The 25,369-nt window shown below is 40.0% G+C and overlaps 1 protein-coding gene across 1 annotated transcript; it reads right to left on the bottom strand.

The window, feature by feature from the left end:
• Window positions 1-1,544: 1,544 nt before the first annotated feature.
• Window positions 1,545-24,952, bottom strand: LOC140130430 (protein FAM240B-like). Its single transcript, XM_072150812.1, has 2 exons — window positions 24,778-24,952; window positions 1,545-1,691 (listed from the first exon to the last, which is right to left on the bottom strand). The coding sequence occupies exon 2, from the start codon at window positions 1,686-1,688 to the stop codon at window positions 1,545-1,547; it is 144 nt and encodes a 47-aa protein (XP_072006913.1). The 5' UTR covers window positions 1,689-1,691; window positions 24,778-24,952.
• Between the last annotated feature and the right edge of the window lie 417 nt (window positions 24,953-25,369).

The raw sequence follows: 25,369 nt of genomic DNA, 5'->3' as shown, positions 1-25,369 counted from the left end.
TAAGGTGGCCTTAATTGGCATTGTCTCCTTAAGGAGAACACCTACTGTCTGTCCCTTTATATAGTGCACACACGCAGCGCTACACAGAGCTTGCCAAATCAGTCCCTGTCTCCAATGGGGCTCATAATCTAATACTGTACTTTATCCTTCAGCAGGGGTGTGACATGGAGAGCCAGGACCCCATAGTAGACATTTAAATGGGGCCCCCGTAACCCTCAAGAAAATATATATATTTGTATGCTCACAAATTTATTCACTAATAATAATAATAATAATAATAATATATCCCCTTACCGACATGTGACCTAGTATTACTATGTTTACTTGGATAGAGATCTGTCCATGGTCATGTGATAGGTATGCAGGTACATCAGCTTTTATTATTTTTATTATCACACAGGAATTGATACACAAAGTATTGGAAAATTGTATATAACTATTCCTTACACAAACCATATCAATTATTTGCTGAAAGTGGACAACCCCTTTAAGTACCAAAAACTGATCTTTTGGCTATGTACTACAAAGGTTTCACTTTGAGAAGGCCCTGTTGTCCACACAAGGAACAGCAATGTTTGAGCTGGGAGTGCCAGTATTTTTATTTGACTTTCTGAGCAGTCTCACATGGTTTACAACCCTCAGTGGTAATATACAGCTTATCAAAAATCATTATTTATTTGCTCAATTAAATGGAAAATAAATCAAAAGAGCAATTCCAATAACTATATAATAGTTCTTTAGAATGGGGCATAAAAATAATTCCCAGGCAGTTAACTGATGCTAGAGCCCATGAGGAGAAACTGAGCAATGTGGATCACCCTCGTAATCTACAGAAGCAAAGATATGTATTACATATTCTTCTTGTTAGCTTCATTGAGGAATCACTTTTTAATGGATATTAGTGTTAATCATCTATTTATACTTCTGAGCCACTGTATATTTTCTCACCATGTACACAGTTACATCTGTCAATTTAATATAGAGAAAGGAAAAGACACAGGGGCTTATTTACTAATGGTCCTCGGCCGCAGTATAGTCTGATTTTCCGGCGTTTTTGGGGTTTGCGCCACTGTGACAGGTATTTAACTGGGGATCGTGTCGCAGCTGCGCTGGCTTTCATGTTACAGAAATCGGGGGTTGTGGTGTCGGGCGATACAACTGATTCGGACTGAGCGCAGCATTTAACTTTCAAATTGTGTCGCAAGATCAAGCACTTGCATGCACCAGGAAGAAGAAGGTGAACTCTGACAGGCCACAGCGTGAATAGCGTCAGAGTGCATTCCGGTCGGACAATGCACTTTCAGGGAACACGTCAGGACGGGTAAGTAAATGTGCCCCACAGGATCAGAGGTTCGAGGAAAAGTGGAAGAGAGTGAATAAGGGACAACTATTGAGCCCTGAAATTGTAGGTACACAAGCAGGTATATCATACGAAGGTCTTTAAAATAAAATAAACTGTAATATACAGGTAAGCTATTTTATATTTACAATCACATGCTTCTACAATACCAGCACTAGTCTGCAGGTTATACATGATGTGAAGCTCACCTTTTCAGAGCACTCCTCTGTTGTCTGGCAGCTTCTATTTGTCGTGCTTCATTTTGTTTTTGAATTCTCTCTTCCCAAGCATTTTTAAGTTCACAGGTTTCCAAAGCAAAAATTTCTACACGTATATACTGGTTGTTCATATTCTGCAAAAATATAATGCACCATTGTGAAATGTTGTATACCCTCGCAAGACTCAAACATCCCTCTTATGTTCAATCATATATTTGAAAGCAGTTGCTCTTTGGCTGTGCATGGCAAGTTGCACAAGCTAAGCCAAAGACACAAGAAATGTTTCATTTTCCGGTTTCTCTGAACAACTTGGAATTATTTTATCTCATGTAACAGAAGGCAGAAGACTGGCATTATCTTTGTACACTTTCAGCTTAGTTTGTTTGAGAAGTCTTGCATCATTACTTGCACAGGTGGTTTCTTACAAACTCCACCTGCTTTCTGAATTATACACTCTTAAGAAAATCCACTGCTTTGCATATAAATGTGTTTGCTTTCAGTACAGAAAGACAAGATAGATGAAAAGAAATTAACAGGCTTTTTGTTTGCATTCTATATCTTTTGCCAACAGTGTTGTCCAGAGAAAGTGATATGATTCTCACTTTGCATCAGTCATATAACTCATGGAGGATAAAGTTCAGTTATAATTAGGCATAACTGATAAAATAATACATTAAAATATAGTTCAGTAACTGCAGCAAACTTTACAATTTGCTACATCTGTAGGAATATAAAAGATGGGTGATGAAATTGAGAATTAGATAGCGTTGGGTCTGATGTAGACTTCAAAATAAAACATCATTTCAAGAAGAGTAGCATTTTGTCTGCAAAACAGTTTATCTTTTTTTTTAGAAAACAAAGTCAGTCAATCCTTTAAGTATTTTCTGGAAACCCCATTGGGTGCCAGGGTAGAGACAATGGACAAAAAGGCATTTTCTTGCTGCAGCGGTTACATGACTAGATATGCAGGACAACAAGGAACAAAGGATCCAGCAACCAGGCAGGTATAAAGGAAAAAGGTTTGATAAAACGTGAGTTTATGTTATCTTCTAAAAATACTAGTGAAATAGGTACCATAGTAGAGAAATATCCAAATTACATTACTGTTAACATTTGCATTTACAAAATGTATAGTAAATGCAATGTTAACACATGCATTAACCTTGCGTTTCTATTAAATTTTATAAACGCAAATGTTAACAGTAATTTAATTAGGGAAATCACCTCTCCTCAGCTGTTGTAATGTTTTTCAAAAAGCATTTAAAATGCAATAAAAACACAACGCGTGACCACAACCTTAGAAGTAACCATTAAATAAAAAAAAAATGTAAATGCTAAAATTTCAGAATTTTTGAAAAAGAGGTTACTGTGCAAATTTTTAAACATTTAAAGCATGTGAAATAATTCCAATTTACATATTAAAATAGGATCCATGAAAAAAATCCCTCCTTTCCACCTGCCGTGGACCAGGTGCAGATTTGCGCCTAAATAGTCGCAAAAATAAGCAAAAAAAGTGATGCACAAGTGAAAAGTCGCACAGAACATCTGGAAAAACAAAGATATATTAGGCACACTACACAAGATGCACAAAGGTGTACTTGTAAAACAACAGCAAAAGTAGCAGTGAAAAGTCGCAAAAACAACAAAAGTCGCAAAAATGAGACAATTTGACTATCAGAAATAAAGGTACATGTCCCCCATTGTTTATGTAGCTAATTGAATATAACATGTTTTTCACCCAGGTGGCTACTGCAATAGAACATGCTTGTTGCCTAGGGTTAATAAATTGTGATCTCTCTAGATGAGCAAAGCAAGATCTCACTGTGCATGTACACAGCAGCTTCTCTGACACTGTCTCCTGATTTTATAGTTTCAGAGAAGATTAGCAAACCTTCCCATTCATACCTCATGACACTTAATTACACCTCTTTGGAATCTTTTTTTTGCAGCCTAAGGTCAGATACAAAGAGCCAGTTTGCGCCAAAGTTTGTGCCTTAACGGACGATGAAATACATTTATTCAGTTCTATTGTGAGAACTTGGCTATGTAAGTTTAAAGGGGTTGGCCACTTTACCTCATGTTATTTGTAATGTATGTGTAAGTGTGGAGGCCAGAATATTAGGTAATTTACATCTATTTAATTTTTTGCAGTGCTTCCTTGATATGTAAAGTGAAGCCTCCTGTCTTATACCTCATCAGCCATTCATTCCTATCCATAAAATGACTACAGATGGAGGTTCATGTTATCTCTGACCATGAACAATCGCCCTGCCAGGACCTTGATCATATATTTGTGAATACTTTTATAAGGTCCTGGCACGGTCATTGTTCATGGACAGATAGAGATCACATGACTCTCCCTCTGCGGCTATTTTCTGGTCAAGAATGTCTGTCTAATGAGGTAAAAGACAGGAGGATTCACCCTATATATCAAGAAAGCAGTTGACTAACCTCTGTTGACTATAGCTTATGAGGATCAATGAAAAACAAATTAATACCATGTTCGTACAGGTAGCCTTAGGTTTATTGTATAGCTATCTGTTACCTCTTCATGAGGGCCAATATCAGGATTACTGTTCAGAAAACAGATAACAGCCCATCCCTTCACAATGGAATGGTGCTCTTCTCTGTTATCATTAGTTTTAGGTCTTTCTGAAAACGTACAAGATCTTCTTGCGTGTTATCCCCTTCAATTGCACAGTTTGGGCCCAGTTTCAATCAAACGTGAAGAATTCCCAAATAATTCAAAAGACAAAAAGTGTCCAGTGGGTCTCTTGTTCAGAGTGGGACAAAAAAGCATGACTATCTACCAGGATCATTGACTTAAGAGTACCATCATAAATAAGCTCTTAGGTTTATTTGTCCTTCTATTGAAATGTACGCTCTTATTTACAAATCTCTATGTGTCTAGCTGTTTTTGTTGTGTGAACATGGCTTTAGTATCTGGGTTGTCCAGGATTATTCCCCATACACATCTCCTCTACAGCTCAATTCTGAAATAGCAATAGTTAATCCACTGAGATTGACAGAGCTCTGCCCTGTTAAACAACTTGTTCACAGTTTGTCTAGCGTCGGTTAAAATTTTTCTTGGTCTGAACTAGACTTTTGTCTGTATTTGACTATTCTCCTGTATTTCTCTGTACTGCAACCAAATCTCTTTTGTGACTCGGAATGTTTATAATTCTTCAGTATTGGATTGTTTTGTCCTGTTTTATGTTTACACCTTAGCGTAGGGAGGGAACAACGTCCAGTTATTATCCACTGGTTAGGGAGGACCCAACAAGTACAGTTTGGAGGGCTCAGTTTTAGGGCTCATTGTTCTTGTTCATGTCCGGGCCATCACACTTTGCTTATAATATTTGGACCTCCAATAAATCCACTCAAAATATTTCCTTCATAGGGTTGTTATTTCTATAATGGTTAGGCTGTATTCACACCGATTGTCTGAATTGTTATTTGATACTGAATTCAAAGGCTATAGGGAACTTCCTACCATTTTTGTATTTACATTTCATTAACATTGCATTTCTGTAGTTTCTCTCTGCGTTAGTTGCGAGCGCCTGTGTGATGTACACAGAGCACTTGAGCTAAGCTAAGAGCTAAGTAACATCTTTTTACTCTGGCCTGTTACACCATTACATATCTTCATCAGGCTTCACATGCTGCAAGAAGACTTCTAAAAAGATGTTATGCAGCATGTGAAGCCTGATGAAGATATTTGCCGCAATAACAGGCCAGAGTATACCCCCAGCCCAGACAATACCAATACCCAGGGTTTAAGTGACCTAGCCCAGATTTTACCCTGGTAAACCTTGGCCTAGGACAGATTATGCCCCTGGGTATAACCCGGCCTAGGACAGAATATATAACGCCCCCCATACCAAAGTATACCCCATCAGTAGCATTGTGATATATACAAAATAATTTAATTTAAAAAAATTTATTGGAGAGGAAGCTGTGTTTCTAAACACATAACCATCACTGCTAGGCCTCATACCCACATTGAGGTTTTCAGTGCAGTTTTGTAGCAGATGTGGATCCTAATGGCTTCTACTCAGGAGCGTTGCTAGGGTTGTAAAAGATCCGGGGCACGGGCCCCAATGCATATGTAGCGCTCTTTCAGTAATGCCCCCTCCTGTACATAACCCCCTCACATTTGGTTGTGCCAATAACAACTTAACAGACGGTATATACAGCTACAGAAACCACAGGAGAAATCGCTACTTTTTCCCTCCAGTGACTGCAGGTGACATGTCCTATGTCTTCTCCATTAGACATCACCACATCTTATGTTCCTCATTGTCCCTACATCTTGGTTCCTGGGCAGTGTTATCCTGCTGCCCCTAACAATCTCCCCAAATACTGTATGGCTGCAATCACACTTTCGCCTTGGCGAGGCAGCTCCTCATTCTGCTCTGCACCTCTATAACAATAATAAAGAAAGCATTTTTTCATCATTCCGGTGAGTGCCGCATTTCCCTCTTTTGTTATGCCTTATCTGTCTGCATATATTGGACGTGCACCCTGGACTGCTTTGTTTTCCCTAATGCCCAGTCTCCTGCCTTTGGTCTGCAGAAGGTGTTCATTTATGTACTCTGGTGTGAGCCTCTGGTGTGAGCCTCTGAACTTTCTTTCCTCCTCCTGAATTGCACTGCAATCACACTTTGTCTTGCATTTAAACAACACCAGGTGCTCATTACCCATCACATGTGTATTACTGGTAACGCAAACGAGATCAAACCGAGGCCTGCCCTAGTGCCATGTGTGAACACGCCCCAAGAAATGTCCCCTAGAGCCCCCAATATTGCCCCCCACACAGCCGTCCCATGAATTAATGTCCTCACACAGCCCCCAGTAACGTGCCCCACACAGCCCCCCGGTAAGTAATGTCCCCCACACAGCCCCCCCCCGGTAAGTAATGTCCCCCACACAGCCCCCAGTAAGTAATGTGCCCACACATAGACCCCCAGTAAGTAATGTGCCCACACATAGACCCCCAGTAAGTAATGTGCCCACACATAGACCCCCAGTAAGTAATGTGCCCACACGTAGACCCCCAGTAAGTAATGTGCCCACACGTAGACCCCCAGTAAGTAATGTGCCCACACGTAGACCCACAGTAAGTAATGTGCCCACACGTAGACCCCCAGTAAGTAATGTGCCCACACGTAGACCCCCAGTAAGTAATGTGCCCACACGTAGACCCCCAGTAAGTAATGTGCCCACACATAGACCCCCAGTAAGTAATGTGCCCACACATAGACCCCCAGTAAGTAATGTGCCCACACATAGACCCCCAGTAAGTAATGTGCCCACACATAGACCCCCAGTAAGTAATGTGCCCACACATAGACCCCCAGTAAGTAATGTGCCCACACATAGACCCCCAGTAAGTAATGTGCCCACACATAGACCCCCAGTAAGTAATGTGCCCACACATAGACCCCCAGTAAGTAATGTGCCCACACATAGACCCCCAGTAAGTAATGTGCCCACACATAGACCCCCAGTAAGTAATGTGCCCACACATAGACCCCCAGTAAGTAATGTGCCCACACATAGACCCCCAGTAAGTAATGTGCCCACACATAGACCCCCAGTAAGTAATGTGCCCACACATAGACCCCCAGTAAGTAATGTGCCCACACATAGACCCCCAGTAAGTAATGTGCCCACACATAGACCCCCAGTAAGTAATGTGCCCACACATAGCCCCCTAGTAAGTAATGTGCCCACACATAGCCCCCCAGTAAGTAATGTGCCCACACATAGCCCCCCAGTAAGTAATGTGCCCACACATAGCCCCCCAGTAAGTAATTTGCCTCACACAGCCCCCCATGTTCTCCCCCTTCCCTGGCCCTTGTTCTGTCTCCCCCCATCACCTCACAGATGAAGCTCTCTCTGTGTGTGCAAGGCTTTCCATGGCAGGTCATGCAGACACGGATCGTGTTGAGAGAAGGGAGGATGCCCGGGGAGATCCGGGGCACAGGCCAAAAGATCCGGATCTTTTGACCTAGCGACCCCCCTGCTGCTCCTCCTTATTTTTTCTCCACTCCTGGTTTGGACCCCCCCCCCATTTTTATCTCAGCATTCACATTACTAGGCATTTCTTCAATTACATTTTATTGAGAAAAAGTCCCTGTGTGAAAATAATTTCACACCATTTCATCCCTCAGAAACAAGATAGTTGCCTTTTGATACAATAGTTTATGGACATGTAATGTAACAATGGTATTCACATTAGAAAAACAAAGTAACTCTGGTTCGCTCACCCAATCACCTTTAAAGCACCTCCAGCAGTATCTCCATGTGGCGGTGCACGTCTGCAGGTCCTCAACTCCAGTAACCGACTACGCAGAAAAATGGAAATGGACGGCACTCTTAGTAAGCCACACCGGTACTGTGTTAAGAAAGCTTCATCCTTTATTTCATTCCATTTAGAGTGCAACACAGGAACAGCAAAATCAGCGATCAATGCGTTTCGACGCTAGTGTGTCTTACTCATGACCTCAAAATGCACTGTAATAACTGCATGAAAGAACACACCCACAATGCTACGCCCATCCGGCGGTGGGCCACATAAACCAAATGTACTACAATTTCCCAAAAATACCCCATGCCCATAATCACTCTACCTTGTGTGCCGGGAAGCCATTGCTACCATCGGGATCCTCATGGAGTGGGGGGGGTGGTGAAGGGAACTACACTTAGTGCTAGTGGTGGAGTTTCTTCTCCATCACAATTTCTTCCTATTTGATGGCCGCTTTTATTTACAAGTTATTTGTTAACAAAAAGCAATTTCCAGCTGGACATCAGGAGTCCATTTGAAGATAAAAATTGCGAGTATTATTTGTATTCCATTAAAAAACAAAGCTTGTACAGCACACAGCATATGGAAAAAAGAAATAGCAATGGGGCTTATGCGTTTCGGTAATATACCTTATTCATAGCTTCAGCTGAGAAACGCTTCAGCTACCGAAACGCGTAAGCTCCATTGCTATTTCTTTTTTCCACATGCTGTGTGCTGTGCAAGCTTAGTTTTTTAATGGAATATAAATCTTTTATCTTCAAATCGACTCTTGATGTCCACCTGGAAATTGCTTTCTGTTAACATTACCTTCATGTGCACCTGTGGCCAAGGTTGTCCGTGCTGGAGTGTCCCGGGTCGAGTTCATGAGGACTGTATGAGCATATGTGGTGAGCTGATCTTACAAGGTTCCCAGGATGTTTCAAATGTGGACATACTAGGTGTAGGGCATGCACATACATACAGGTGCAGAATGCCTTCACCTCTTATGTCTTGGGAAATAAATACAATATACATAGTTACATTAATTACAATACTGAGAATGTTGTTTGCTTAGCAGGTTGTACCATTTGTAGAAAACAGTATGTTGGACACACAGCAGACCCTTTAAAAACAAGAATAAGATGGCACCTATCAGATGTCAGTGGTAATACTGTTAATGTTTTGGCCCTGTCCAGGCATATTAGAGAAAGATAAGAGTACTCAGGGGTTTGTATGGTGTGGAATAGAAAGGGTGTTTAAGCCCAAAAGAGGTGGTGATATGAAACAGAAACTGTTGAATCGGGAAACTTTCTGGATGTTTATGCTGTCTACTCGATACCCAGAAGGTCTCAACAGAAGGCAGACTTAATATATACCTATTGATGTTTACATGTTGCATGCATAATCTCTGACTTATTGGTAGACAACCCAGAGCATTGCATGGCTATTTTTCCTGGATTGATACCAAAATGTTGATATAAAATAGCACTTAAAGGAGTGTTCGCATCTGGGTGTTCACATTTAATTTATTTGACATATTAAAAGATTTCTTCACTTGGATGTTATTAAAAGATTCAGTGTGAAAATAATGGCCCATAATTGTAGCCATGTTGTCCCTTAGAAACAAGATTGTTGTCCTTGGATATCACCACCCCACACTCTGGTAGAGATGGCCTAGTGGCCTAGAGACAGGACAGCAGTGGGTCCTGCAGTAACTCCTGGTCATTTCATATATAAAAACTATTTGTTTTATAAATCCAGCAGCAGTGGTCGTATCCATGGACAGCAATCTAATTTGTACGGGACAACATGACTACATTCATAGGAAATTAACATCACACATTTTTTAAAATTGCATCCAATTTAAAAAATGTATGTGGATGGCAGGCGAATTAAATTAAATATGAATGTCCAGATGAGAATACCCCTTTAAGCTCAGGATGTAGAAGGAAGACCTTAAGGGAGGGGGGTCAATCCCATCAACTGACTGTCTAGGGGAAAAAATAATATTGAGTCAGGGGAATTCCCCAACAAAAGATCCTGAGAACTACTCACAGTTATCAGGACTAGAGATGAGTGAGTATACTTGTCCAAGCTTGATGCTCATTCGAGTATTAGAGTACTCGGAACGGCTAGTTGCTCGGACGAGTATTTCCCCTGCTCGAGATCGAGCATTTAATTAAGAAAAGACAGTGAAGAACAGTGAAGAATACAATTAAAACAGTGAACACAGGATCATTTAAGTGAAGAACACAGTGCTAACTTAGCCGAAGACATGAGCGCCAAACGGTGGAGGAGCAGAGCGGGAGCTGGAGCGAAATGGAGCGGGCATCACGGAACGGAGGCTGGATCAGGCATGCTGGAGCGGAGGCTGAAGTGGAGCGGAGCGGGGGCTGGAGCGGGCATGGAGGAGCGGGCATGGAGGAGCGGAGCAGGGCTGGAGCGGGTATGGAGGAGTGGGCATGGAGTGGAGGAGCGGAGCAGGGGCTGGAGCGGGCATGGTGGAGCGGAGCGGGGGCTGGAGCGGGCATGAAGAAGCGGATTGGGGCTATAGCGGGCATGGAGGAGCGGCGCGGGGCTGGAGCGGGCTTGGAGGAGCGGAGCGGGGGTTGGAGCGAAACCGAGCGGGCATGGAGGAGAGGACCGGGGGCTGAAGTGGAGGCTGGAGCGGAGCGGGCTGGAGCAGGACCAACAGTCCGACCCTGATCACATCACAGCCCAGCCCGAGCACAGAAAGAACACAGTGAAGACAACATTGCAGATGTTCCAAACATCTGCTAACTTATCGGAAGACACGCGCGCCGAACGGTGTTCTTCACAATAGTATGTGAAGAACATTATGTGTGAAAAACACATTGCAGCTGTATGGAAACATCTGCAATGTGTTTTTCACATATATTGTTGTTCTTCACTGTGTTCTTTCAATGTGTTCTTTCAGTGAAAACATCTGCAAACATCTGCAATGTGTTCTTCTTTAGTGTTCTTTCAATGTGTTCTTTCAGTGAAAAATGCTTGAGTCTCCCATTGACTTCAATGGGGTTCATTATTCGATACGAGCACTCGAGCATCGGGAAAAGTTTGACCCGAGTAACGAGCACTCGAGCATTTTAGTGCTCGCTCATCTCTAATGAGGACCTTACTGGAGGGAGCAACTAAGCCACTACCTCTGGATGAAGTACTGTTGGAGAAAACTGGCAAAGTTGTTTTTGGGTAATCAAAGTCCAACACAGGTTAACCAGATACAGAAATTTCAATAACCAGTCCCTGTCCCATTTTCTTGACTTATCTGTGGGGGTTCTAGGTGCCGAAAACCAAAAATCTGATATTGACAACCTATGCTTTGGATAGGTGATGTCTATTTTCAATATGTATTGTATCCATATCTGTTTTTTTCATGTCCGTATGTCACCTGTTTATTTCACAGAGCATGGCACATACTGATAGAAAGTCGTTTCATCTCTTATTAGTGAGAAATATTTACAATTGTATTGCAGTGTATACAACACATAGTATCATATAGAAAGCAGATCAAAATCGTACAACATTTTGGTCCTCTCGATCTTTGTAAAGTTAGATCTGTGTTGTAGGTATATGAGGCAGAGCACCTCAATACTTCCTTCTTGCTCATATACCCAGAACACAGATCTAACTTGACAATGGTCGAGAGGACAAAAACGTTGTACAATTGAGAATGCAATATCCCTTGTGTCATAAATCTGTTTTTTTCACATCTGCAAAAAAAAACTAATGACTTTCGAATTACTTTTGCCCTTCCCATCTGGTTGCCTAGAAACATTTGAGAAAAAATAGACCATATCTGGATGTCATCTGTGCACTGTCTGTTTTTTCACTTCTATAGAGATCCGTGGTCTGCATCTGAGAACAAACAGTGCATGCTGCAATATTTTTCTCACTGTCTGCACATAAGTAAAAAAAGGGATCTGTGAACAGACCCAAAGGAATCAATGGGGGTCATTTACTAAGGGCTTGATTCGCGTTTTCCCGACGTGTTACCCAAATATTTCCGATTTGCGCCGACTTTTCCTGAATTGCCCAGGAATTTTGTGCACGCAATCGGATTATGGCGCATCGGCGCCGGCATTCACGCGACGGAAATCGGGGGGCGTCGCCAAACGAAAACCCGACAGATTCAGAAAAACGCTGCGCAGCAGCGACACCTGGTGGACGTCGGAGGAACTGCCTTAGTGAATCCCGGCCGGACCCGAATCCACCGCAGAGAATGCGCCGTTGGATTGCGAATGGACCGGCTAAGTAAATCTGCCCCAATGGGTCAGTTTACCATACGCAAAAAATCGGATAGCATATGGACCTCAAAAAAAATAGGAAGATTTATAATATCTATTTTTCTGGGCATCTTTTTTTTTTTTTAAAATAAAGAAGGATCCCATGGTAATTGATCAGATCAAACTATTATATCAGTACATTTTAAATATAGAACCAAACCTAAGTCTTGATTCTAAATAGCTGACCCTCTACCATAAGAAAGCGCTGCAAATCCATTATATATAAAAAAGAATAACAAAAATGCATCAATTATTGATACTGTATATATTCCCAGCAGAGAAAATATACTGTAAGAGAAAACAAATCAAGAGATTGCCTTATTTGTGGACACAATGGCTAGAAAGACAGCCTGTCCATTACTTCTTTCATTCTATTATCTTTACGCATGCAAGGTGAATGAAGTTTGTGCATCATTACATCTTCCAAGCAGAATGTGACAATGAAAGTCTTCATTAGAGTGTAAAATATTGCTTTAGACAGCACATGGTTGTCCTGGTAATGGGAAAAATGATCTTTTATATTTACTTGGTGTCCCATAATTCTAATTGACAGAATATGGTAGATTTCACATAGGTACGGTATTGTTATTGCTATTCTGCATTTATAACAACAACATCAGAAACAATGGCTATAAAACTTAATACCAACTGCTGACAATTATGGTTTACTTCTCATTGGCTGTAAAAAAATAATCAATAAAGGACATACATAGGGCTGTAAAAGGATTTTATGAGATCCCTAGGAATCAGAGTCAAAATTGAAGTTCAAAATAAAGCAGGGGAAATACATCCATTCTGTTTGTATCAAAACTGATGCCTAAAAAATGTATAGCTAAAGCAGACCAGAAGTGTTAAAGGGTTGTCCGCTTTCAGCAAATAATTGATAAGGTTTGTGTAATCAACAGTTATCCAATTTTCAAATATACTTTCTGTTTCAGTTCCTCGCGGTTTTCTAGATCTCTTGCAGTGGGCAGAAATATGTCTATGTTCTATGATGGACAGGCAGGTGCACATCTAACGATAACAATAAAAAGATGCACACAAGTGCGACCATGGACAGATCTCTATCCACTGACCGTAAACATAACAGCTTTGTAGAGAATGAAAGCAAGCAAGGAATTGATACAGAAAGTATATTGGGAAATTGTATAACCTTTCCTTACACAAACAATATCAATTAATTGCTGAAAGTGGACAGCCCCTTTAATCATATACTGAATAATGTTCATTAAGTAGGAAGTAACTCTTTCAAATCCACCACAATACAAGCTCAACTAGGCTGAGCATACTTGCATCTTGAAATTATTTATCTCCTACAGATACACATTATCAGGTATGTGCACTATGTATTATCCTTCCTTCTCCCAAAATAGATGTATGGGAATTGGAACAGCCGCAGCTTCTCCCATTACTAAGGAGTTGCAAAAACAGCCAAACATGGCTGACATCATTGCTTCCATAGCTCCCACTAAGGTGAACTGGGCCTCCAGGAACAGCATAGCAAAGTAAGTTTTGCCGTTTCTATATATTGAATGTGCTATACTGTTTCTATAACTCCAATTCACTCCTAGGAGATTTACGGGAACCATGTGGCACAGCTGCATCCAGTTGTTTTTTGCAACTCTAACTGTAGAGAAGGTTTTTTGTCTTGTCAAAGAGGGCTGAGATGGGGATAACCCTTTAACAGTTAGGGTTTATTCAGATGGGCATGCATGTCCGCAAAAAATGCAGCAGTGTGTTATCTGTGTGCAGTCCATATTGTATCCGCATCCATTTTTTTTGTCATCTGCTTCTTTCAAAAAAATGGACAGTTTTCTAATGTATTTTATGTCCCTTTTTTTTTGCAGATCCTTTGACTTCTAAAGAGGTCCATGGTCTGGATGTGAGAAAAAATAATGCATGTAAATGGTACAAAATAATACTGCAAAAAAAAAAAAAAGTCAATTAAATCATAGAAATCAATGGGTCAATATGCTATCTGTAAAAACAACTAATAGCATAATGCTTTAAAAAAACGCCTGTCTGAATGAGCCCTTAGTGTTTATTTAAGAAAATTATTGGCGGACTTATAACGAAATGATGCCCCTCTAAATAAAGTCAGTTGATCCATTCAGTTTACATTATAATCAACTACAATCATCCATATTATTAGGATGCTTAAACTACTAAAGTACCGTACAAACATCCATATTATTAGGATGCTCTAACTACTAAAGGTTATAAAATCGATAAATAATCAGTAAATAATAGAAAGTAATTTTTAGCGAGATAACCTACAAAATGTCCAGGTTCCTTTCCTGTATATTGGTATTCCAATGCTATCCATTAGCTGTTAAATTCCATCAGGGCAGTCTTATTACACTAGAAAATACTGCAGAATAAGAGCTTTCGACATTTAAATAATCAATGCTATATTCCCAGACAGAAAAGATGCGCTAATAAGTTTTGACAGTTGAGTTTTAGACACTTTCCCTGTGCTTGAAGGATGATTTCCATAGGCACATCAGCGTGAATAAAACTTAACATGATTATGTTGGTAGGTCATCAAGCATGATTACTGTGCAGTGTGACATCTCTCTGTTCCACTGTATGTGACAGCAATCACACTCCTGCTGAGTAATGCTAAAAGAATCAGCAATGAAGAGCCATTATCATGCTTTAATTTGCTCTCAGCCGCTTTTTGCTCATTTTGTGATTCCTTACACTTTATTTCCTCATTGATTGGATTTTTAAAGGCAGAGACACAGAGATGTACTTTATGTGTAGGAATCTGTCACAGATATTTCTTCAGAAAGTGGGAAACTATTATGGATAAAAGTAATAACAAGATATTTATTTTTGTTAGTGCAATCAAATTACTTTAGCTTTTGCAACAACAAGTGTGGCCATGTCACAAAATCGATACCCTCATTACTTATGTTACTATTTCTCTGTTATTTCGATATTTATTGGTTGGGAAAGCAATAGAAAAAGTAAAACTAGGATGTCAGAATGTTTATACTTTTCAGTCAGTAAAAAAGTAAAAATGAGCAGAGAAGGTTAGTACTGCCTGTATTCACTGCAAATTAAATGTGGCTCGTATCTGAAAATTCCAACTCTAGTATTTGAATGTTTGTTTTTGTATGTTTTGGTAGATTTTAGCACTTTTAGCTCCTCAAATAAACAATAAGTGAAAAGAGACACTTGAGATGATCCATAGGATAAGTTCATTCACATAGATGCTCTGGATTTATGGAATAAAATATCACGACCTGAATCTGAAAAAAAGAGTCACTTTTCAATTGTGGGTGGGAAAGGTAGAGTGGTTAGCCTCTTTACACCAAACTGAACAAATGCCACTTTTAGAAGAGTGATAAACATTGTCCCAATCTCACTACAGTAAGGGGATATAATGAGGCATTTAAAAAGATTGTCTGCATTTCCGCAAAGCAAACTCCTACAAAACTGTCTTAAAAAATTCAATACATGACAATTGCACCTACTCTACTCCTCCCAAATATTACAATTTTAGTCTACCTGCACACAAATGTGGTCTACTGCGATAGGATCTGCTCTAGAGATGAGCGAGCACTAAAATGCTTGAGTGCTTGTTATTCGAGACAAACTTTTCCTGATGCTCGAGTGCTCGTCTCGAATAACGAGCCCCATCCGCTCTGTGATGCCCGCTCCGTGATACCCACCCTGATCCTGCATGCCCGCTCCAGCCCTGCTCTGCTCCTCCATTCCCGCTCCAGACCCCGCTCCGCTCCTCTATGCCCGCTCCGTGATGCCTGCTCCAATCCTCCATGCCAGCTTCACCCCCGCTCCGCTCCTCCATGCCTGCTCCAGCCCCCGCTCCGTCATGCCCGCTCCGTGATGCCCGCTCCGATCCTCCATGCCCTCTCCAGCCCCCGCTCCACTCCTCCATACCCGCTCTGTGATGCCTGCTCCGCTCCTCCATGCCCACTCCGTGATGCCCACTCCGCCCCGTGATGCCCGCTCCAGCCCCCGCTCCGCTCCTCCATGCCCGCTCCAGACCCCACTCCGCTCCACCTCAGCCTCCGCTCCTGCATGCCTGATCCAGCGCCGGTGCTCGTGTCTCCGGCTAAGTGAGCAGATGTTTGGAACATCTGCAATCTGTTCTTCACTGTGTTCTTCACTTAAATGATCCTGTGTTCACTGTTTTAATTGTATTAATCCCTGTTCTTCACTGTCTTTTCTTAATTAAATGCTCGATCTCGAGCAGGGGAAATACTCGTCCGAGCAACGAGCCATTCCGAGTACTCTAATACTCGAACGAGCATCAAGTTCGGACGAGTATACTCGCTCATCTCTAATCTGCTCTATAATTTGTGGCTCAGGCAATCAATTCATACAGCTGCCCGTTTAGCTTGATAGCATACCTGAGAGCTAATTTATCAGTGAAGAATATCAAAAAGAAGCACTCTTTCCACGTTTGTGCAGAAAGGGTACAATATGCAAACATTAAACAGAATACAAATAGAAGTAGGCCAACTGGATCACTTACAATTATTACAAAAACAAACCAACAATGTTAACATTGAAGGGGTTTACCCTTGAAAGAAAACTCTCAAATTTAAATCCCCTAGTGATGTATACACAATAAAGATCATTTATAACTCCATTACTTTACAATTTTGTGTGGATGGGGCCTCTCTAAGCAGACACTTTGCGATCCCTCTAATGCTATGAGATGCTGTTTGCTGACAATGTTCTTAGATGACCAGGGTCCAGGTTTATATACACTTTCATTTACGTTCAGAACATTGTACAAGTATCTGACACATAGAAAGAGGGATGAGACAGATCAGAGATGAGATCCATGAGATGGATATTATACCCAAAGACACAGTCAGCTCTGCTACATCTCTGTTCTATCACACTGTTAGATCTGATGTGCCTCCCTCCCTCTCCCCGGAAGTAAGATCTTATCTGCTTGTAGCTTGTAGCTTGTAACTCTCTGCTGCTGCTGTTTACCGGTAGGAAGTCGGTGTGTATCAGTGTGAGCTTGTCCTGGAATGCAGGGGGGAATGCAGGTTCTGCAGAGAGCAGAGAAGAGCTCAGCTCCACAGCATAAGGCAAGTTAGCTGCCAACCTTAAAGTCAGAAGATGCAGGGTAGGAAACCAGGAGCAACTGAAATTGTGTACAACAGGACTGATAGAGAAAGGTTGGACTTTTATCTGTGAAATGCTATATTTTTGTTAATAACATTGACTTAGAGAATGTGTTGTTTTGTTATCCTAAATATTAAATAAAAATCCATATTATCATGCAATATAATGCAGAGTTAGGCCTAACTCGGATGGTCGCAATCATACGACTAGATCACGGATCCCATATATATCATTGACTCCCAGTCACGGCACAGTGAGCCTCTTTTCTGCAGGAGGAGCACTCACACCTCCCTCCTCCATCTCCCGGCCTCGTACTCGCCCCGGGATCTGGTCCGGGCGAGCACACGGCCGTGTGAATGAGCCCCTAAGAGAATAGTTTGTAAAAACTGGAGCATTCTTCTCCAACATGAAACAATAGGTGCACTTCTCCCAAAACAACCTTTGTTTGTATTTTCTGAAAGCCAGAAATTTAGGAAGTTATGTTGCATGCAATGTAGCGAAAAAAAGACCTCTCTAAACCAATAGCTTTGTGGAACACAAAGGTTTATTTCCCTGCAAACAATGTCAGGCAAAAAAGTCCACTGAATAAATAAATCTGATGAATATTACTCTTACAGGGCCCCCATAATTATCATTCAAACTTTAATTACATGTGACACAGTAGGGGTGATATATTGGGGCAAATTTATCAAGCTTTCTGAAAGTCAGAATATTTGCCCATGGCAACCAATCACAGCTCCCCTTTAAAATATTCATGAGCACTGGTAAAATGAAAGCTGAGCTGTGATTGGTTCCCATTGGCAACTAGAAATATTCTGACTTTCAGACAGCTTGATAAATCTGCCCCATTGTGTGCAGTGCCTCTGTTATAAGACATACGTAGGCCACACAATATCGACATTGTTGTCAGAATAGGTGAAGATGTGCGTAATATAGAAAAATAGAGAACAGGAACCTCCCCTATCCCACCACTACAAGTCGCTTTTGGAGAATAGAGCCATCGGCCGGACATTGGACATCAGCTCGTCTTTACCATGAATCTGAGAAACATCTGCTTTCTACTTAACACAATAAGAACATTAGCATTTGTTTTTTGGGACTTTTTTTGTGGGACATTCATGTTCATGATAGTATACAGTAGGTCTTTCACTGCACTCACCTACCCCATCAGCACCATCATACAGAAGAGGGCCTTTACGGATAGCTTTACGGAGGTACTCTTTTCCGCTAAAGTTGTTGGTGCAGGTGTAACGCATGTCAAGGCCTAATATAGAAATATTTTAGACTACTTTTTTTCTTACCTAATAATGTCTTATGTATTTCTTGATACATCAAACTGATGTTATCCTTGGTGCATTCACTAGTAAAATACATCACTGCACACACAGGGACTGGATCATATGCTCAGATCAACCAATAAATATTGTAACAGCAGGAGGGCCTTCCGCTCATTACAGTAAAAGACTGACATGATTAAAGTAAATTGACTGTAAAATTTTATACAGAAAAACATTGATGCACTGTAAATCTAAAGTTGTACTGAGAAGGTGGTCATGAATTCATTAAGAGTCACCTCATTACCTGCCATATGCTACACTAGAACCTATTTAAACCCTCTTACCGTAGATAAAAGGACACATCTCTATATAAACAAATGAATTCACTTAGTGTTTTTTATAGCGACTGATAACTGCAGAAGCATGAAAGACAGCGGTAGCTGTAGTGCTGCCTTGTATGATATTGTCACAAGACATGACCTTGTAGAATTGAGAGAGACACAACCTTATCTTTCCATAGACAATTAGGTAATGAGCTAATGGAACGTCACAGCAATAAGCAAATGTTTTCCCCTGATGCAAATACCAGGGCATTAGACTGGAAAGCACCATACAGAGACACCGTAGCGTATTTGTTTCAGTAACTGACCCCTGTTGTATTAGGTTTTGTTAATGTACTGTACAGCATTGCTGGGGGCAGGTGGTTCTGTGAATTGTCATATAGACATAGAATGTATATATTAAAATGTCTAGCAATAGACTAAATCACATCTTTAGAACAAAATATTATTTTATCCCACAGAATAAAGCTTTAAGAAGTCATGTCTTTAACCACTTCAAGATGCAGCCAGTTTGTATGTTAAAGAGGACCTGTAACCCGGGAAAAACACCCCCAACAAATTATCTCTCCCTCATCCTGTCCCCAGCCCCTTTATATTTATTGAATTTTTATTAAGATTTTGTTTTATACTTCGTTTTAAACAATCCGACCTCTTATCAAATAAGAGGTTGGATCATCGTACAAGTCTCCTAACAGTCAGCCATATTCATGAGGGGGGCGGCCGACACACCCCTTTCACGCCCCTGATACCCTTTTGGTTGGTATGCCCTATTGTTGCAAACATGCTGGGGGAATTCCTGATTGCCTCTGCATCAGAAAAGATGTTTTGGGCCAAAAGAAATGACTAAAATGCCTTCTGACACATTTATGAAGGCTTCTAGACCATTTTTTGGCAGTTTTCCGACCCATCCAACAAAAGGAGCCTGTTCTTGCAAACAAGGGCGTGGTTTCAGAGAATGGGGGCATGGTTGTATGGAAATTAGACCATGCGCCAAAAAAATCAGAGGTTGCACCAAAATGTGGTGCACAGTTTAGATCAGCTAAAAGCAGGTCTAAAAGTAGAACTAGACAGTCCGGATTCATTATCACAATAATGAATCTGGTGCAATTCAAACTAGTAGTGGCCAGTTCTCCACTGTCGGAGCCTGAGACACATTAATGAACCTCCCCCATTAACTTTTTTTGGGGGTGGATGAGTAGAAAAGCCTCAATTATGTAATTGATTTTTGACATAATTTTTCTGGGTGTTCACCATATAGCCTAATAAATGTCTTATTTTTATTCCATGGGTCAGTACAATTACGTTGATACCATACTTAGATATTTTTTCTTATGTTTTACTACATTACTCCCAATAAAACCTAATACAGTATGGGGAAAAAATCTATTGTTTTTACATCACCATTTACACTGGGGTATCAGCTGTAAGCTACAACGGTTTTATGATACCGGCCCAGCTCCAATTACGAGCATCAGCTCTGCTTCCGAATATATATATATATATATTACCATAGCTAACAGGTGAATACATATTTTTAGCATGATGCAAAGACTCCCGTGTAGTGCAGTGTGTTCAGTCCATGGAATCAGTTCAACGTATGGGTCAATTTCCACAGGCTGCGCACAACCTTGTTCCGCAATCTATTGACTTTAAATTAGGCCCTACCATTTTGCCTGTCAAATTGGGTTTTCTCTATACAATTCAAAATTAGAAACTTGTCCAGTATACTTGGACATCTCCTTTCCCCAACTAGTATCTCTTAATTTCTTCATAAACATCCAGGACAAATAAAAGAGCATATTGAGAATTTAGATGTTTAAAGAATGATCCACAAATTTTATTTTGTAAGGAATATGTGTTCCTTTGACAACACCATACAAATAACACAAACTGTGCAAAACCCATTAGCAAATCCATCACCACAATTTATATACCTCAATCTTATGTAGGACAATGCCACCCATTGTATTGTACACTGATCTCTTGCCGCTAGACTAAATCATCAAAAGAACATGGCAGGTTAAGCGCCATGGCTCTGGGCCCTGGGTCCCCACCACAGCACTACAGTAACAGCAGATGCCTTGAAGTACTGCACTGTGTAAACAGGTCTTGAATGTTCAGCATTCCATGTGGTCTCAAAAACAGGCTGAGAGCAGGTAAGTTTTGCAAAAATCTTTGTTTTTATGTTCAAGCTGCTCCGACCGTGGAAAAACATATTTTTGAAAAAAGCTAATTCAGCTCAAGTGCTTTGGCAGAGCACATAACAGCTTCAGCTTCACATTCTGCTGCACGCAGGAGTGATGTAGCTGAAGGGGGAAGGGTGAGAGGTGACAACTGGTGGGCATTTTAATTTCTGTGGAGCCATAGCCTTGAGGTGCTCTACTAACGCCCCCTAAATCAGTAATGTAAGTAAAGTAACGTAAAAACTTTGGTGTGAAAGGAGCAGCTGGAAATATAAACGGATAATTCTTAACGAAGGCATGTCTACATAACATAGCAGCTAGTCCAGGTAGTTGAATTGTGGTAATGTATTCCTTTAAAATGGAACTATATTTATTGACTTAGGTATAACCACATAAATCCTTCTAAAAGAAAAAAATATATATATAAGCTGAAAACGTCAAATATCAATGGTGTATACGCAATGAAATTGTATTGGGAAAGTGCAGAGAAGGATGCTTACAGTGAAGATAAGAAGAATAATTCCTCCTTGCAGTTGAGTGCGGGCTCTGCTATGCTATAAAGGATTCCTTGTTACTGCACTGCTGAACACACAGAGGGACGGGTAATGGGAGGTAATAGAGGCAAGTCGCTCATCCATAGAGTTTGGCAGCAGCTGGCAATTGCACTGTTGTAAGTTATTTTCCCCTTGGTGCACAGTTTTAAATATTTTCACAGCAACCAAACTGTTGTAAATTATGCATAAAAGTGAGTTACACAGCAATAAACCACATGTAGTCACTTTTAAAAAGGCATGAAACATAGGATTATTGAGCCAGATGAATTACCATGGTTACCATGTTATCTCCATTATAAAACTCATGAAATTTTTGTAAAGTATCAGTGCAGGACAACTTAGCACTGAAAACCTCACTGAAATCTGCTTCAAATCTGAAACACAAACTACATTGGTGACTGTTTGATGCCTATTTTCTTCATACCAATCCAGATCATGTACATTAAAGCCACCATACACATTCAGTGACTTCTCTTATCCACACTGTTATTTCTCCCCCAATCTTACATGTACATAGCTGTCTAGCTGAATGTGGGAGAATTCCACTAATAGACACCACTGGTGGTGGTTTATAAAAAAAAATTGTTAGTTTAGCCCTATAATTTATGGTGGATAAAAGGAGAAATCTCAAAATGTGCTGTGCAGTGTCTAATGAGTATGGTAGTACCCCACATGTGGATGTTTGTCTGGTGTATCAGCACACAGTGGGATGCAGAAGGGGAGGAGCACCATTAAGCTTTTGTAGGCGGATTCTGAAGGAATTGTTTAATGAAACATTTAAAAAGTTACCAAAGAATTTATCAAGAGATGCAATGAACATTTTGGCACCACAAGTGTTTCACTGTACTTAATTCATATTTTCCAAGCAACTTTACTTTGGCCCCAAAAGATTTATTGGTTAAAAAGGAAAATGCCTTTCATTGTTTATTACGCTATTTGCCCTGAATATGGAAATAACTCACATGTGATCAGTAAGTGCTGTAGGGGTACAGAGTGGGGTTCAGGAGGCAAGGTACACCAGGTGTACCCTTGTAGTAAATTTCCGTTAAACATCCTAAAACCCCAATATTTCATGGGCATCCAGAAGTTCAGAAATCCATTTTCCTCCTCCCTTTGGACCTATTATTCCTGGGATAGGTTATCTCAATTAAAAAGGTTAGAAACTGAGTTGATGTACATCTTGAGGCACTAGTGCAAAAGATTCTAGGATATTTCAATTCAAAAGATCATGTATGATACGAAATGGAATGCTGGGCACCAATTAGCATTATGAGCCTTGAATTTTACTTAGATAAATATAATGGTTATTCTAGTTATCTAGTTGTATCTGTAATTTTCAATTCATTTCAAACCAAACAAATTAGTTTGAATAGTTATTTCTCTTGCAGTTCGAGGGTCAACTGATAGGGTCTAAGTTTATTCCCTCCATGCCCAATTTCTATATGCTTGAATGGTAATAGCATGAAGCTGTTACTTTATAGTAATCATGTAGGATTATTTTTCATTACATTTAGCCTTTTGATATTGGAGGAACTTCACTAGTACATGAACTCGGCTTATCTTCAGAGTGGTAAATTAATCCAACAGGCATCTGTGATGTATAAATGTACATGCATGGCCATCTCTACTTCTACTGTAGGCATTGTCGAGAAAGCCCTGCACCTGAGACTGTTGAGTACTCACTAGTGATGAATGATGCATGTGCAGCATTACTATATGCAGCACTTCTTCTACAACCCTCTTTTTCCAGGATACACATCATTTTAGCATGGTGGCCAACAAACAATTGTTGCTGCACCTATTCTAGCTGGTACAGCGTGGCAAAGTGGCTATACTCATGCATTTTCCAAGTGGGAAAAAATTGTGGACCCGTAAGGCTACAAATATGCAACATTCAGCCTGTAATGTTTGTGTTGTTTTACCTCCAAAATCTCACCCCCTTAGAAAGTGGAAGGCTATATGGAAGGAGAAATAGCAAGATCTAAACACGCAGACTGGATAGACCTCTTATTTTTTTGCTGCTATCACATTTCTTTAAAGGTGCTTCATTACCCACATACATGAAAACGATACAGAAATATCTCATAATAATATATGATTTAAAGGAAATGTCATATGAGTATATACTATTGAATTACATGAATAGACATTTTATACAAGGAATGGTAAAACCTAATGGAAGCAGGTAGCTCTTTTATATCTCTTATTAACAGCATTGACAGATGGGCAGTGAGACTATTATTTTTTTTCCACTGGCTTCTAGATGTGTCCCTGCATTTACTGTAATTGTAAAATGATAGGGTACAAGCATATAGCAATGCATAGACTGTAAAATCTCAATGGAAGCCTGTCCAAAGATTTCATGTCAATGAGAATTATTTAAAAAAAAAGTGTTTTGAAAAATTAGCCACTAAAATCTATTGACCAAGTAGGAAAAAGTCTTCATTTACAAGAAGAATCTGACAGAATCCATGTATTAGTATGTCCCCATGTGGCATTTGGAAGGAGGTTTCATTATCACACCAAGTCACAAAAGCACCAAACACTGAGTCACTAATCCAACACTAGCTGCTCGATATTTTCTTGATGAATTCTCACTTTCTGTATGCATAAAATCAAAACCAAGCTGTCTGGAAATTGATTTTGTTCAAAGAAATATGCTTTAAGCACTGAAGCTAATTACAATTTTTGATTAAAACATAAACACAGCGCAGGGATCTAAGAAAAGAAGTCAGACATACAAATTCCCAAATTTTACAAATTTACATCTACTTGCAAGACTAAGGAAAAGCCAAGGAATTTAGCTTATGGACATATATATACACACCCATATACATACATATTTATATTTATTTTATGTATATATTCTATTAGTATATTAAAGATATTTGTACAATATACATAAGGATTATATTTTTACATATGAAATAAAAATTAGCTGATGAATAAAGAAACATATCCACATCTATCTAGTTTTCCAGCTAGCTGGTCTTATTATTAAATAATTCATTAGCTGGAAAATATAGCTTCTTGGTTATTTGTATTGTGTAACTTGCCCTGTTCCATTCCACATTGAATAAATTCAACAATATAAATTGTTGTAAATGCTAAACAATTTTAATTAGTTAATATTACTCATTAAAAAGACTTTTCTTACCTTTGAAATGAAGGGTCACTTGAGAGTCACCTAAGTAGCTGCAAAGTGCCACCCTTATTTTCCTCTTCTGCCTTTGGAATAGGCTCAGTTTGTCGGACCTATTGGAAGTTATATACAGAGATATCATTGGCAGCACTTGGAATCACATAGCAAATACCTGCATGATCTCTTTATTCCATCTCCGTTAGGGTTACTGAACTATCCCATTGCAAACACTTTTGTGTTTTCCATAAAGCATGCACTGTGTAAACATAGATCTAGTATGCTTTAATGAGACAAATGTAACAGCACTTAGCATAAGCCTACAAGTCCTCCTAAAAACATAGCAAAGTTGCTTTACTCCATTTTGTATAGGGCATGAAATCTTTTGCAATGTGATGCCTCAACCAGAAGAAAGCCTGGAATGTTGTCCGATCACAGTCAGCTATTGTATTACACGTGACATCAGAAAATATGTTGTTCTTTAGAACTGTTAATCTACAAATGCATTCTTCATTATCACACAACAAACCATCTTGTCCACAGGAAACAGCAACGTTAATGACCTGTGTGAAAATATATTTACTTGAGTGAGACTGACAATGACTAAATT

This window comes from Engystomops pustulosus, chromosome 1 (assembly GCF_040894005.1).
Source record: "Engystomops pustulosus chromosome 1, aEngPut4.maternal, whole genome shotgun sequence".
Lineage (NCBI taxonomy): Eukaryota > Metazoa > Chordata > Amphibia > Anura > Leptodactylidae > Engystomops > Engystomops pustulosus.
Note: the sequence above shows the minus strand (reverse complement) of the source record. Positions and strands in the feature narration are given on the sequence as shown.

Bases quoted from the DNA above. Each gene is read 5' to 3' on its own strand.
- LOC140130430 (XM_072150812.1), bottom strand. From the start codon at position 1,688: ATGAACAACCAGTATATACGTGTAGAAATTTTTGCTTTGGAAACCTGT.